The 17,118-nt window shown below is 39.3% G+C and overlaps 1 protein-coding gene across 1 annotated transcript in view; it reads right to left on the bottom strand.

The window, feature by feature from the left end:
* The window catches only part of TAF3 (TATA-box binding protein associated factor 3), a 114,192-nt gene that overhangs the window by 87,163 nt on the left and 9,911 nt on the right, over positions 1 to 17,118 (bottom strand). The window contains exon 2 of the mRNA XM_039730867.1: positions 16,319 to 16,561. Within this exon, the coding sequence (XP_039586801.1) occupies positions 16,319 to 16,561 (243 nt within the window). The remainder of the gene's footprint in view (positions 1 to 16,318; positions 16,562 to 17,118) is intronic.

Below are 17,118 nucleotides of genomic sequence, written 5' to 3'. Positions count from 1 at the left end.
CTATTGTGCTGTCTCTATCAGGAGTTCACTAATTACTAAATCTACTTGTTATTACGTGTGTCTAATTATTACTATCAGTAAGTCCAGAATATAGTCACACTTCAAAAGACTGACCCTAACAACTACCACTTCTACCCACAACAGATTAGGACGTATTAAGGAAAAAAACCCACTACAAGATTAGACAAGGGAAAAAAAAAAGATAACTTGATCAATTTTCAGATTGTTCTGAAAGAACTACAAAAATAATAGATAACTGGAAACCATAATAGAAGCTTTAAAGTTCGACATCTGACAGTATCACAAAATCTTACTTGAAAAATCTTGGACAAAAAATTAAACATGCTGAATGAAAGCAGGCAAGTGGTAATGAACAAGTGAGGAGAGCTAGGAATGAACTGAAAGAATATCATTTAGGCATGGTTTTATTGTGGCATAGTCCAAAAACAAGGGTGATCCCACTGAATGGAACTTGTCAGAAAGTGTCACGCTGCAAATGTGGCACAAATGTTCACAGAAAATGACAGCTCTGAGAAACAGACATATAAATAAACCACCATGCTTAGAACAATGTAAGCTGATCTTGGCATGCAGGAAAAGATATTTAGTGCATTTCAAGAAACTTGTTTATTAGAAATAGAATAATGGAATACTTAGGAGTGAGAACTACTGGTGCAAGGCTCTGGCAGAGAAAAGGCAGAGCACATTCGACCATAGCATTTTGGTCAGTATTAGTATTAGAAGATCCTCAGCAGAGCATGGAAACAGCACAGAACTGTTTATCAAAACCAGGTTCCACTTCCAGCTGGGAAAACAGCACACAAACTGGAAGGAGCTTAGGAAAAATAAAAATTCCAGAATGATGGAAAGACTGAACTTTAAGGGAGAAAAAAAAAATCCCAAACCCTGAACATGTTAGTTACACAAAGAAACACATGAGATGGAGGAAAGAACACATGAGGTTTGCAAAAACATAGATTAATAGAGAAACCAAAACTCACTGAACACCAACAGTATTTAGTCTCTTTAGTCCATTTCATTCATATCACAGGCACATACAGAGTGCTCTCTTTGCATTAGGAGTAAAACACATTTAAACAAAAAGGCTGTGAGATCCTATCTGATAGCTCCACTAAATCTATTTCATCTCCCTGAATGCTTTAACTCTACCAAATTACACAGTGACACAACAGTGAAGGCTCCAATGCTATTTCCACTTTAAATCATGTCTCAAACATTTGTATTTCTCAGAGGAAAAAACCCAAACACACCTGTATCTATTAGAAATACAACATCTTATGCCTGGAGTCCACTTAATACCTGAATTTCTGGAAGAAAGTTGCCACAAGGCTTAAGCTATTCGAGCTCACAAAATATTTCCTCCACATTCTTTTTTTTTATTACCAGAATGTATCTAAAATACAAAAAATGTTTTAAATCAAAGTTTATTGAATATGTCATTGTGCATGATAACCAGACCTTTTGTTGCACATGAAGAAGGGTTTAAAAATAGCAGAACTTGCAGCTGTCTGAAAATTCCATGTCCAATAGCCTTAAGACATTAACTTCTCTCAACTTGAGGCTTGGAACGATGCTGTAAAATTTTTGCACGTGTGGTATCTGAAGGGAGAAGAGTGATAGAGACCTTTTGGGCTTTTACACCTTGGGATTTTCTAACTCATAAAAAGCTCACCGCACTTTCAAGTTGGAAATTCCTCTGGAAATAGAGTGCAACCTTACACCTTTCTGCAGTGATTTGTAAAATATTACTGTTAAAACACTGATGTTAAAACTCAGTGTATAAGAATGAACAAATATGATCACTGAATTTGCATTAAGCAGCAAATCAGATATAATAACTAGGGTGAAAAAAACCACAGCTGTGCTTTTGGAAAACACCTAATCTCATCTGATTGAGTTTTAAGATGGGAGAGGAAAACATCTAATTTTCCAGGATATCTAAAAGAACAATGAAGAAAAAAACCCAGAGATTTTCTGTACAAATGGCTCATTAACAGACTCCTAACACTGACTAAATCCCTTGTTTTGCAGGGAGAAAGGACGTCTGCAAACCCATTTAAACTGAGTGGTGTCCCTGTATCCCAAATTCTTGCTCAGCAGCCGTTGAACATGTCACTCCACCTGGACTGATGTATTCTGCTTCTCAGCAGAGATTCCTGCTCTTCCTTAGGTGATCCAGAAAGGAAAACTGAGCAATAAATGTGGATGTGGCCTCTGAATAACGAGGTCCAAGCAGCCATCCTTACATACACTTCTGTAACAAGTTTGTGGGAAGAGCCTGGCTCTCTGCAAGGCTCTCTCATCTCCTTTCACCCAGCATCACCATGTCCTTGGCAAAAGGTGTCTCCAGTTGCACCCAAATTTTCCTTTTCCCCAAACTCTAGCACCTGCTACAGCCCCTTTGTGGCTCCACTGTGGTATCTCTCTTCTTTTTTTTCCCCCAAGGACTGCCAGGAGCAAACCCCTGGACCTCGTGCTCTAAACTGTGCCACACATATCACACACCAAGCTCTTGTTCTTCAGTAGGGATCACTGCAGAGGAACTACTAATACCACCTCCAAGAAGATACACCACGAGTGTAGTTATCTGATCTCCGCTGCTCAGACTGTCCTGAAACATTTAATTTTCCTTGCATGTGCTCATCTGGCTCCTCTCGGCTTCCCTCCTGAAGTTTCCATTCTGAGAGCAAGTAATCTCTCCCTCTAGATATATGCTCCGTTGTTTTCTTTTTGAGTGCTAGTGAGCAATTTCAAGTGAAGTTAGAAATGAACACATTTAATTGGTTTCAATTAAAATGAATTAAACATTACTAATCTTTTAGTGCTTCTAAATTTTAAAAAATTTGCTAATAATTTATTAATTGCATATATATAATTTAAAATATTCCTCTTGTGCAGTGCAATTTATACCCACATAATATAAAGCAACAGAAGATGCTACATGAACTCAGAGTAGGCAAAGCCTAGATTTTTCATCTATATGATTTCCTTTGCCATATGTAACAAGATTATGCTGTTGTTACTCAAAGAGCACATATTCTGTTGTAAATAAGACATGAACATAAAAGGCAAAATAAAAACTGGAGAGGAATTACTTGGGTGTTGCAGAATAAAAGTTTCACCTTTGATACAGCACAGTGAAGGTAGGTAGGTGGCTCAATATAGAGAGCTAGCATTAAAAAAATATAAATTATTGATAATATAGCAATAATATGCTCTCCAATAGAAGCATGAGGGGGAAAAATCACGAACATCCCCACTCATATCTCTAACTTTCCTTACACAACATCAGAAGGTGTGATGACAGGACAGCTCAGGTGCCTCACTCTGCAGCAGGAGGCAATGAGGCTGAATATTGCTCTGGATTTTTGCCAAATGTCATTCTTCGTCTGCTCCGTGGTAATTAGGAATCTGTCTCTTTGCATAAGGAAGCAAGTCTCACAGACTTTCTTACAGAGACTGAACTGCCTTAGATATGTTCACGTACCTCTGACCAGGAAAGGTTCCAGGTTTAACAAAGCTTTGGCTCATTAAAATGACAAGGTTACAGCTCCTTCCTAATGCCACAGAAAGGAACGACCTACCCTTCACAGAGAGAATGGCACCAATGCAGCTGTTCAAAAAGCAACCCTGACCTCTGACAAATGCAGGGAAGGAAACAAAGTCACCTAATTCTGGAGAATAGTGTTTAGGTGTTACCTGATCACTGCCCTGTTCTCCCCCTGTTAAATTGATACTAAGTGGACACAACTTCTTGCTGGGATCTCTCCCTCTGGAGCTCGCCTGTTCCCTCATCTCACTTGTCCTTTCAGAAAAGATTATCTGGGAAAGCCAAACTTACACCAATTAGGCAGCAAAGAAACTGCAAAACTGGACATGGAGAGAGGCTGCAGTAACTCTGAGGAGTCTGAGCTGCAGTCAGCTTGAGACAAGCAAAAAAGCAAGCAGGTTTTTAATCCACATCTAAGCTTTTCCTCAGAAAACCAGTATCTAGAGTCTTCCCCTTGAGACACTACCAGTATATTTCATCTCTTCCAAATGACATGAGAAGGTAATAACAGCTTAATGCAAAGATGTGCTGCACTGAGAAACAGATCTAAGACAATGAGACTGTAGCAGAAAGCTCCTCCACCACTTAACAATAGAGAGTGAGAATACTTTCATTTATTTCCACATAAAAAGGAAGTCAGAGTCCTGTGACTGCATTGATAGGAACGATGTACACACATTTCTTTGCCTTGAACTAAGGAAAAAGGAGCTGGTTCTTTCAGATGGAGTGGCAGTGCACAGAAGTCTTCAGCTCTGCCTCCCTTTGCTCCTGATAAAAGCTTGGAGCAATGAACCCTCAGGAGATTAGCGCACACACACGCCAGCTCCAAAAACTTTAGGCAGCATACATGTTCCTTTGAGTCTTGTACATGTGTTGTGCATAATGTGCTCTTTTTGATATTAAAAAGTTGCTAAGTTGTTCTCAAGCTGGAAAGGGTTTTCCATTTAGATAAGGCCAAAGCTACTGCACAGCACAAGCACATGTGTAACACTGGAGTCTGAGAGCAGCAGCACCACAAGCGCTGGCCGTTCCACCAGGGGCTGATAAGAACAATTCCATTTTATACAAATCCTACTGGAAGTTATTTAACCCCAACATGCATTCTTCTGGTGGCACTCAGCATCACCTTCCACATCCCATACCCTTCTTTCACAGCAGATTGTAACCAGTTGCCCTGTCCTTCTGCCTGATCTTTGCATTTAATCTCTCTATGAGTCCACACATTTTCTATACATTAGCTGTTAAAAATATCACATGGACATTACTCTCTATATTATGCACAGAAACAGCCATTATACATATAAGAAAGAAAGAAAATTATTGAGATTTAAAAAATAAACATTTCTATTTGTCTCAGTTTCTTCACTGTCATGGCAGCACATTTAGATCAAGCATGGTTCTCTCCTCTGCAAACACAGATTTGACATCAGGATGGGCTCTACTCCCTGTTGTTAAAGAACATAAAAACCTTGCACTTACTTATCTTCATTCACACATACAGGTCTAACACCAAGTTAGAAAGCACATATGCAGTGCTGGATTTACCCTGAAAAAAATAAATTAGAGGCTTGCTGGATGCTTTCAGTGAATGGGACTGCCTTTAGCACAGCATCCCTTCAATTGCTGCTGAAACACAGGAATTGTGGTGGGAGGATGTGGCGGCTACTTGGCGGCACAGAACAGCACTGAGCTGTTTCTCCTCCACGAATTTGAAACTGCTTGGGGCATTTAGGTTGGCAGAACTCTATAACCCAACTGGAACCATGCCAGCAGGGTTCACATGGTGCTCTTGAAAAGTGAGCCACCGAGGCTTTAATCACCACAAGTGGCAAGGACTTAATTTTTCATCTCATTTGAAATATGCCAGGCTCGACAGCAGACCGAGCCTCTTATAGAGTGCCATCTATTAATCAACAGTTTCCTGCTTCTCTAGATTGCCTTGGATGTCTCCTTTAGGAGTCCTGCAGCAGCCCTGCTTGGCTTAGCCTGTGACCTACGAAAATCTTAGTCCACAACAGCAGGGCACAGGAGACATCCCACACACAGGACATATGGATCATCGATACTGCAAATTCAACCTCCAATTTCACTGACATTCTTCACTTTCCACACCAGTGGGAACATTTTGCCTTTGGCCAGCCAGCCAGCTGGGCTAGATTTTAGGACTACAGCTGTACCCAGGCATCCTATCCATGTGATATTCCACCAGGAGATCTAGGAGATGTGATGGGAGATCATCTCAACAGAGATGTCCAAACATACATGCGAGGAGATCAGCTTGGTGAGCTCACGTCAGAAGGAATATCTGTGTGAAGGAAAAACTCCCTAAATAGATGTGCTCCTTGTAAAAACAAGGTTTTGAAGAAATTCAGTGTTTCAGCCTGAATCACTGGAAATTTTAAACAGATACTAAGCATAAACTGTACTCTGAGAAAATCAGCTCATCTGAGGGAAGTTTGTTGTTTGCAATATCAGCATTAAGATACTTATCACTTTTTAATTCACGCAAAGGTTACTTTCCCAAGAGTCCTAAAAAAATACTGAATTGTGTCAATACACGGAATATTGTGACAAACCCTTCACATGCTGGAGTTTAAAACTGTAACTATACAGCAACACTATGACAATAAAATTCCACCTTGTTTTTTCAGCTCATCATAACCAGTTTAATATCATGGTTTTAAAGACTTTGGAAAGAAAAGTTAAGGTGTGATGCTACAGGAGGATAAACAAATGGCCAAATTTCACCAGAATCCAAAAAGATTTTCACTTGTAATTCTAAAGCTTCTTCAAATCCCTCCCAAAATATCCCAACTCAACATTCCTGTGCAAGGATACTCAATTTAACTGTACCTTTTATATTAAAAGACCCAAAAGAACATACGTACATGTTTTGATCACACCAAAAATATTTGTAGAATACTTTATACACACCCCAGTAAAAAGTAACTGAATGTAAACTTTGCTTTTCTGAACACGGTAAAGCCTGTAACACAGAAAAGCAAAACTCTATGGTAAAAAATCATTGATATTCTTTAAAACAGCAAAAGAAACAAGTTATTTCTGAAAGATTACAAATGAGCTATCACCCCCAGCAGTACTGTGATTTAAAATACTCAGAGCAGAGAAAAAGCCTTTGAGTGACTGTGCTAAAAAGTTTCCCATGCAAAACCCAATACATCCTTGTTTCATATTTAATTTGCAATAGGATCCCCAGCAGCTGAGCTGTGAGAGCTCTCCTGGCTGGTGCCCTGCTGCCTGCTGAGATGGGCTCCACACGAAGGGAGCACACGATTGAAGCCTAAATCCTCAGAGCTGCACCTCAGCTCCCTTTAAAGTTAATCTGAACACACTGGACTCCAAAGGAAATGAGAAGTGAGTTTCTCTCCCTTCCTATGGCACCAGCACTTCCTGTGTTTTAGTGATTGGTCAAGAACTATTATTTCCTCCTTGCTATTCCCAGTTGTGACTGTCAGACGTAATTAGCGTTGTCCGCACACCAGCGCAAAATATGTTTAAATAAGCCTGGAACCCAAGTCCCACATGCACAGAAACCCAGAGAAACGTGGAGAAACTCTGTATTAAGATTCAAATATGCTGTGCCTGAACGAACATGCTGCTCTAAATATTTAGAAATGCAAAGTTCATTTGCTGAGATGAATATCCATAAAAATCTATGCAAGATAAGGGGTATTAAAATTATTCACTCTCCAGTTCAGGATGGATTATTTGGCCAATCTGTTAAGCTGCACTGCTCAGACACCCAGAATCTGTACCATCCTCCTCCCCTCAGGGAAAAGAGCTCATAACGTTTGAAGAAAAGTATGCTCCATCCCAACTGTAGGAATACACATGAAACACAGAGTCTTCCTTTAACACAACCCTTTGGAATGGGAAAGCAGCAGACATCAACAGTGAGAATGCAGAGGGCAAACAAGTTCACCAAAGAAAATAAATTAAGCTGAATGTTGCAGATTGAAAAGTGGCCAGAAGAAAGGCCATTTAAGTTGTTATCGACCTCTTTCAAACACACACACACACACGCAGAGCTGAACTTCAGTTTATCTCTCCATATAAAATACCACCCGTGGCAGCGTGGCGTCATCGCTTATAACCATCACCAACAAATTAATCTCAAACCAAGTCAGAAAAATTTGTGACTTACTCTATTACCACCTGAAGACCCACTGTTTTCCAGCCTTGGGCTAAGTACAAGCCAGATCCAGCCCTGCTCAAGTCCAACACTGCTCCTCAAAAACACAGGTATGCTATGGTAGGCTTTGCTTAACCGACCCAAACAATGCACATTTATACACAACATGCACTCAGGGTTACATTTTACCCAGTCACGCTGTTCAAAGAAACAGAATCCAAACTAGAGAAATACAGAAAAATACTGTCTTGTCAAGTCATCAGAAAACCATTAATGTTTCTAATGAGTGCAATTACGAAAATGAAAGATTCCGAAAAAACACAGCTAAAGATGAACGTTAATTATCCAAGCATCTGGCTGCATGAACCAAGGTCATGTCTCCAAATGCCTTTGCATTTGAACTCTCCCTGTTATCCATCCAACTTTGCATTTCTCCAAGTCTTGCAGAATTAAAGGGAATTGCCGACACACAAAAATGAGTTATCCCTCCTAACGACTTACCCAGTCACTAGCATTCTCTTTAGCTGAGAGCTGGAGAAAACAGGAGCATGTACCAAAGGTGAAGACTGGAAGGAGATGATCTCTAAGGTCCCTTCCAACCCTAATTCTAAGAAGACACTGAAGTCAAGAGCTGTATGGTGAAGTTAAAGTGCTTATCTGTGTGTGGCAAAAGAAATAATTCAAATGAGCTTTCTTAGTCATAATTTTAAAAAGTAGAAGGCAGAATTCCTTAGACTTAACCTGAACTGTACCACATGCAGAAGCTTATAATGAGTCATTCCCTTGATTAATGCAAGAGAGATACGGGGTCCTGTAATCCACTCGTGATCTTTGTCTAGACAATGTGTTTTTCTGATGCTGAGATCAAGGTTAGGTTCAGCTATGCTTGAAAATGTGCACAAAACACCAAGCAGCATCTGTTCCCAAACAGCTCCAAGCATGGACATTTTTCACAGGAGGTAAGAAACATTTCAGACACTTCAGAGGTGTTAAACTGAGAGAAGTTACTCTGCAAGCAACAGTTCTCTGGGCAGCTGTGTTATTCAGAACAAGTACCTAGAGGGCGAGCTCCTGAATTCCAGGTGTGAACCATTCCCTGTGTCCATGTAAATGCCACCATTGCTAATAAGCAGCAGGAAGATGCTGACATTGCTTAAGGCCACATGTCTCAAAATCAGACATGTAGGAGGTTGCAACCAACATATTGCACTTCTACATCCTCATACAAAATTAAGTCTTGCTTGGACTGAGACAATTCTCCAGAAGTTTGGCACAAATTCCTACGCAGGGAGGTAAAAATCAAATTTGTGGCTTTGCTCCCAGTAGCTAAAATTATTTTCATTTGTTTTTTAAGTGCCAGGAATTGCTAGCAATCACTAACATGTTCATTAAGTTAAAGCATCCTTGGTGGCAGAAGACAGAGAAAGAAAGAAAAGCTTTTGATTAAAGAGAAATAGGAAACATTCCTGCATGAAGTGAAAACACTGAAAAATAATAAAGTTACACAGTCAGCCCTTAAAATAGGCCAGTTGTGCTTCTCTTTTATCCTGCTTAAAGAATCAGGCAGACTTTCCATTTCCCACTCTCTTCCCTCAAGTCCTCAAAATACTCAGAGCAATTAGGGGAAGTCTGAAAGGCCCAAGAACAGTAACACCCAGCTATCAGACGATAACCTAATTTGAAACTTATGCTTCCAAAGGCACAAAGGTGTCTGATGATCCAGCTGAAATAAAATCCTCGAGCATAGCTGCAGTAGACAGTGCAGGAAGCAACACAGGCACTAAACAAAGTCACACATTGTCAGAAAAGGGAAAAAACTGATCTGACGTGACGAGTCAAGACAAGTGACAAAAGTTTTGCTGAAAAAGGATCAGTAGGAAATTAAAATCATGACAGCATTTCTGTTCAAAATACACAAGACAATAGAATCCTTTTATCACAAAGTCCCATTTTCTCCTCCAGTTTTATTCGAACCAAAATTGCAATTTGCACATCACAATGCAGTGAAAGGATCCATGACTTTCATTCCCATTCCATGTAAATAATTTACTGCAAAAGGCTGGCTTTTATCAGGCAACTTCTGTGTTCTGCAGTTTTTATTTCTGAATCCTTAAGAATCACTAACTTGTAAGTTATCTAAACAGGTCTGAAAAACAGAGAAATCTTTGTGAGAAGGTTTTAAAAGGATGATATCCCCTTTAAGTCACATTAGTTTCATTTCAATTGCTATATGCAGCAAATAAAACTAGATAGCTTAAGAAACTAAACAAATAAATTTTCACAATGCTGAATTTTTGTAGTTAGTTTTACTATTCCTTGCTATTACTTGTAAAAAAATGAAGGCAGCATGTTTATAAAATTTATTTTCTGATTTGCTTCTTCATGTATAGCCAGGTTCCACCTGGTTTATTTATTTTGACGGATAAAACACTTAAAAGACCCCAACAAAGAAAAACATGAAAATTCATCACAATCCTCACCTACAATTAAAAAGAAACCAACATTTTTTATATGTGTCTTCCGTTCCCCACTTTCAGCTGCCGTTAAGTTTCTTAAAAAATAGCAAAGAGTTTTGGGCCTTTTTTCCAAAGACATGAATTATTAGAAGTTAGGTACTAGTCTCCTAGAAATATAAAATAATTCATTTGTCTGTCTCCACAGTCTACGGATCCCAGCTATGTGAGCTAGTTCCTGTCACAGCAAAAGTTTTACTATGGCACTTATTACACTGAGGTTTTTTCTTCAAGTGCTGCAAATTAAAGAAGCTCTCCTGTGAAAATCTATTTAACTACACATTAAAAAAAAAAACAAACTTCATTAAATCCTTTTTTGCAGGATTTCACTGGAAATTCTGCTTTCGATTATGATACAATTTCTTAAGAAAAGGCATAGATACAGTTGTCCTCCCAACTACAGCTTTATCAGCACGCCTCGCAGAAAAATTATTTTTCTGTCTAATGGCAAGATTTAAACCAGGCACATTTGCTGCACACTTTTTTTTGTTCCTGTCTCGTATTTTCCTTTTTTCCTTTGAAACCTGCCTCTCCTATTGGCTCCTTCCCAATGCCTTTCTTCTGGCTGCATCTCAAGCTTGGCTGCTTTTCTCATTTTGTCTTTTTTTTTCCTGTTGCTCCTTCCTTGCTGGGCTGCTGCAGATGTGAGAATCCCTCCTCACAAAAGCAATCAGAGCCTGACTCTCAGGGCACTGCACACACAGGTAAAGGATGCCTGTGAGTATCAGCAACCAGACACAGCAAAATCTTCACACTCTGGTAGGGCTTTAATTCTTCAGACTGTTTGAATACACAGTACCTGTCTGTCGAGGAGTGGTGGTTTCCTAACCAACTGTACTGGAAAAGCTCTGTTGAAAAGATCATTGCTGCTTTAAAATCATTGGTGCAGCTGCTAGAATGAGGGAGAGTTAGTCTGTGGGGTTAAACTAGAGCTGGGGAAAGGCAAAAAATGACAACAGTGAGACCTGTGCTAGCAAAATGGCAAAGTGGATACCCAGGATCCCTTTAAAAGCCCATCACATGCTGATTTACAAAGAGGGATTGGCTTTGTTTAACCCTTGGAGAAACCAGAGATTGAAATCACCCTGGTGTGAGATCCATGGCTTGCTACATTCCCTTCTGGACCACGGCCACGGAAAGCACTGCCACCCTGAAGGGGCAGTGACAAATACAAAAAGTAACAGTTCTGTTAACCCTTGGAGAAACCAGAGATTGAAATCACCCTGGTGTGAGATCCATGGCTTGCTACATTCCCTTCTGGACCACGGCACAGAAAGCACTGCCAGCCTGAAGGGGCAGTGACAGTTTTTAAGTTCTCATCTATTTCCCACTGGAGCTCGACACTAATGGTTTCTGTCACCCTGATGCTTAATGCTTTATACAATTCTAGCACTGGTAGAACCTAAATACAAAAATGTGTTCTTTTGATTAGCACCTTGCTTCACCAACACCCCCAATTCTCATCAATTCAAATGAGATTTGCAGCAGCTACCATGGCATGAAAAAACCTAGAGATGTGCTAAGATGAGCTGCAATTTGACAGCTGGGTTTCCACGCTTCCAGGTGGCTGGAAGCATCAGCTTTTGGTAGGTAACAGGTCCTAACATCGCATCAGCAGCAAAGAGGGGAAAAGGCAGGACTGTAAGAAGATCAGCAATTTTAGGCTTTGATCTGACAGGGAAATAAAATGCTCTGACAGAAAAGGCTACAAATAAATCTGAATTTGTAAACTGTGCCAAGAACTTGTCCTGACTCAATGATCAGAAATACAATGCCACTCTTGAGCACACATTACCAGGAATGAAAGACAACAAAATTTAATGCCTGGTGAAAATTACATTTGTTCCCAGATCGTTTTCAAGGGAAAGGAGCTGAACCTTGAGGAGTGGGAGTGAAGTGGTATGAAGCGAAGGACAGAAAAAAATGCAGCTGGAACTGCAAAGAAAGTCTGACTCTCTAAAAACTACCCTTCTCCCCACAAAATACCTAAACTAGTGGGAAGATACTCTCCTGTCTTCTCCCTCACATCCTGCTTACATGCACCAACACAACTGGAGTGTAAGAGAGGAACAAGGGTCTAATGCAAATACCACAGACTATGAACAGCACTGCACACACAAAAACAATGGGGTTTTCTTCAGTTTTCCAGACAGAAAAACAGGGATGGACCGCCTGTGACTTCAAAAAGTCACAAAAAGAGAGCAGTTGACATGAAGTGGTTATTTAAAAAAAAAAAATAATTATTATTATTTTTTAAAAATGAAATTATAACAAGAGGCAGCAAGCACAGTTAGAGATTAATTCCAGGAAGCTTAAAAATAAGGATCCTGTGGTACACGCAGGATTCACACCTCACTTTTCTTTGTTTTAATCATGGAGAATGGTACATGTTCTTACAACATCAGGACTCAGGCCTCTCAACATTATCACAAAATGTAACAGTGATTATTATTAGCTGTGGAGAAGTATCTGGGCTTTCTCAGCTGGCCTAGTTTCAGCACATACTGTTTTGCTTCAAATGCAATCAACAAATTCTATGAAGTTGATTTATTATTGCAAAATGTATGTTCTCTTGCATTAAGGCACAAGAAATAAAGCATGACCATCATGTTTTGTAACTAATTTATTTTTTTCTCCTTTTTTAATCTGTCTTACAAGTTTACCATGACATTTTAGTGACAACAGTGCTAAACTAACTCAAAAACAAAAAGGAGACTAATTAAAAATAGGCAGACAGCGAACATCATGATACATTGGCATAAAATTATCCCTTCAGTGTCCTTTGTAAAAATAGTGCTAAAAACCCAACATTTTCCATGGCAATACTGAGTCAGATTGTTTTGTAATATATAGAATTATATATGCAGATCCTCACAGCTCAAGCATTTGGTTAGAGCTTGCACTCCATATTTAAGGCAAGAAAACATTTTCTGCTTTCTTGGAACAAAACTTATATCACTGAACTGAACTTCTGACTGACGCAAATTAAGGATCTTGAAAATTTATTTGCCTTCCTCCTTTTCCCCCACAACTCCAGCAATCATTGAGAGCTCTTTCAGAATTTCTTACTGCTGAGCACAATGAAAGAGGCTCCTCTCAGGCTGGAAGGGCTTTCTGCTCCTATGGATTATCTGGCAATGATAACTAAGGCATCTCTCAAGCTGCTGGGCAGCCTCTGCACAGCCTGAACCACCACCAGTTCTGGGGTAAGTGGAAATAAGAAGTTGGTTACAAGTGCAGAACTAAAGGACTTTTGGGAAGGAGGGCAGCAACACCTACTGGTCGTGGCGCAGACTGAACACTGCTTTGGTTTGGTTTTTAAATGAACAGTACTGAAAAAAGAGTTTTTTCTTACTAAAAGTCGTGGCTAAAATATACCAGCACTCGTAATTTCTGACCCCTAATAAATAAATGCTCATAACTAAGCTGAGCTCTAGGCTTTGATATAAAACAGGATGTAAGGAGTTCTGCTGATGATTCCTTAAAGTCACTGAAAGATTTACATCACACACCCTAATGTGCACAATGCCTTCCTCCATTTCTAATTATTGCCTACTCGAACAAACTCCAATATTTTGGACTGAACAATCTGAGCAGACACATTTTTTTTCCTACACTATAAAATATTGCAAAGTATTTAAATGGCTTCTGCAATTCTTCAGTATTTTTACCATGCATTCCTTTAATCTCCAAAAGTAAATTTTTCTTCCAAATTTTGGAATAATATAGAACAAAACATATACAGAAGTTTTATGATCTACTTCATCCCTTTCAAAAATAAACCACAGAGTACAAACTCCATTTTCAGAAAACACTTAATTCAAAATTAAAATGTTCTCAACTGTAAATATTTTAAATCAACTACAACAAATCTGCATTCAGCTGTATTTAATGTTTCCTTTAAATTTCCATTAAATAAAATATTTTATTCATTTTTTCAAGTTGTGTGTGTCTATAGGTCCTCTGATACACTACCCTTAGGCATCAGAAGTTTTCCTGGTTCTCATCCAACTTTGGAAATAATATCTTCTTGCTTCAGGTGTTAAAAGGATTCATACATTATTTATAAGGACTACTAAAATCTAACTCCTGGATCTAACTTGCAAGAGAAAGAGTATAAAAAGTTACATACAGAAAAAAAAGAAAAAGCACAACTGTCCCCATTTCAATTTTTAGCCTCTCTTTGTATGTCATGTATTGTCAGGCTGAGTCTGTAACTCTCCTCTCTCCCTCTCCAGGCTCAGATATTTGTCTGCAGCTGCTTTGAGCCTTGCTGGATTTGACTTTTCTTGCATATTTTAAAGTATAATTTTCCCAGAGGAAAAAAAAACAAAAACAAAACAACTACAACACAGCTGGGCAACTTATTACACTTCAAAGATGTTGGATTTCTCTGACAGAATGGTGTTTGTTTACCTCCTGAAGAATCAGGCTAAAGCAAGTAGCCAGAACAGGGGAGCTAAAATCCTCATTCACTCTCAAGTCTTCTTCCTCAGTACTCTTCTTTTATATATGCTGTCTACAGAGATGATATTTACATTTTGTTTCCCTCTTCCTGGTTTGAGAGAGTGCATTGTTAGATTTTTAAAACAACCCTTTTAACAAACTTCACAAGAGTGAGACTTTAGGATCTCCTTACCAATTTAAGAAAGTACTTGTGTTTTGAACAGCAGTTTCATTTCCTGGCTTGTATTAAGGCAAGAAACACTGAAATGCTATTGATCTACAAAACACAACTAAAGGAAACAGAAAATTAAAGACTACAGAGCCTCAGAAATACTCACCAGGATGAGTAAGTCCTCACCTTGCTACTGGAATGAGTATATTTGTTCAGAACACAGCAAACCCAGTACCTGCTCCTCAGATACCTGCTCCTGACCACAATTTCACAATTTCACTGGAATACACAGCAACTGCATCTTTAGCTGAACACGATGGAAGAAAGCCTGAACATACAATTCCTACAGCTTGCCAAATCACTGGAATACTACCCCATGCCACACTTGCAGCAGCACAGCAATGGATTTCTTTGCCCAACAAGGTGATGTTGCTTATGTTCATCCTCACATGGGCAGAGTTTTTACACCTATTTCACTATGCAGGCTTTGTGCCCTTAGTTCTTAAAAAAAGAGCAATATGCACAACAGAGCATGATATCCCTTCCCCACAAAATTCTAAATTAAGTATCTTGTTATTACACTCTTTTGGAAAATTAAGTTCTTTTGCCTGGAATTTTTATACCCACAGCCTTACATATATTTATTCCACACAAAGTACAGTTGTGTGCTGTTTGCTATTCAAAGGGCAAGTCAGACTAGGTCATGTTTCTTTATCTTATTAGCAATCAAGTCTCATATAGCTGAAAAATAGAGAAAATAAGTATGCTTTTTCTACTGCCACAGTTAAAATTTTCAGGTCAACTGCATCTCATAGCACTTGTACAGCTGGTTTCACTGCTTCCTCAACCTTTGCCTCTGTGGGACAAGAAAGGGAAGGAGCAGCTGGAACAGTGATGATGAAACCCTAATCAATGTTAGCAAAGAGACTTAAAAGCCGATACAATGCCTCTAAAATACTCCTATTAGCATATCTTAAAGATTAATTATTTTTAATTGGAAAATAAGGTTTTTCTGTTTGGTTGGGTTTGGGTTTTTTGGTGAAATTTGTTACAAGTAAGGAGAAACAGCTATCAGGACCATGCTGTGCCAGTGTCACCAGCCTTCCTTTTTCTACCTTTAACAAATAACAGAAGCTCTTACAGGATGCATAAGGGGGAGGCTAACACATAAAAGGTAATGCTAAGCATTTACTCCTATTGTCATTTGAAAACTTAAAATTTAGAATGCATTATTGAAACATGAGGTAACATAGTGAATTTCTGGCACAAGTTAATCTGGAAGGAAAGTAAAAACAGTGAACAGACCTGTCACAGCACTGCTACCTGCTTGGCAACCCACTTTGGTAAAATCCCACAGTGCCCTTCCCAAGCCACTGCAACGGGGCAGCACAGCTTGAGCTGCTGGGGGATGTCCACAAACACCCAAAATAACCAAAAGTGAAAGCAAAGGATTGATTTCGCACCTTCTTGGGAGGAGACAATAGGTGGCAGGTAATCAGGGATGTACTCCTTCCTCTCCTCTGCATCCTTACTTCCCAGCTGGGGGAACTGGAGGACATTGTTCTTGCTGACAGGGAACGAAGGGATTTGATGTGCAAAAGTGACAGGTTCAATATTGTGGATGTAATCTTCCAGCTCATGCAGGTTAACCCCCATAAGCTTGAAGGCATCGCCTACGTCATCCAAAATTGGATCTGTGCGGCCATCTGGAACAAAAAAAAACCAACAGAAGAACAATATTTTCACAGAGATCCAGGTTAAAAAATTCAACCTGAAGATGCTTCGAGATTACAGTCCCCCAGCTCACCATCAGTAAGAGAAATGGATTTACTGCCCCACAGTTCTACCAGGTTTACTTTCAGAAGGGTTTTGTTTTGAGCCATCACTTGGTTTCAAATCATACCATTGAAGAACTGCACTCCAGGACGCAAATCAAGCCCAAACAAGGGAGACACAACAGGCAGCCTTACCTGGCAACAGTCAATTAATACCACATGACCCCATATGCAGAAAGTGCTCTTTATCAGTTGGAACAGATCAAATATTATTTCTCATCCTTGAAAAATTTCATTTTTTTTTAAACTGACCATAGTTTACAGAGAGAAAAGAAAAAAAGAGTCTCTTGATATAAAAAAAACAAACCTGTCACAAAGTATCTTTGCACCAGATGAAATCTACAGGCTTTATAAACTATGAGCTACACCTCCTGGATAAATGAGAGAAATATTAAGTAGCGGTCTGATGAGGAGAGAATATTTTATAC

This window comes from Passer montanus, unplaced genomic scaffold (genome assembly GCF_014805655.1).
Source record: "Passer montanus isolate IOZ18808 unplaced genomic scaffold, ASM1480565v1 scaffold74, whole genome shotgun sequence".
Taxonomy (NCBI): Eukaryota; Metazoa; Chordata; class Aves; order Passeriformes; family Passeridae; genus Passer; species Passer montanus.
This window is presented reverse-complemented; position numbering and strand designations above follow the sequence as displayed.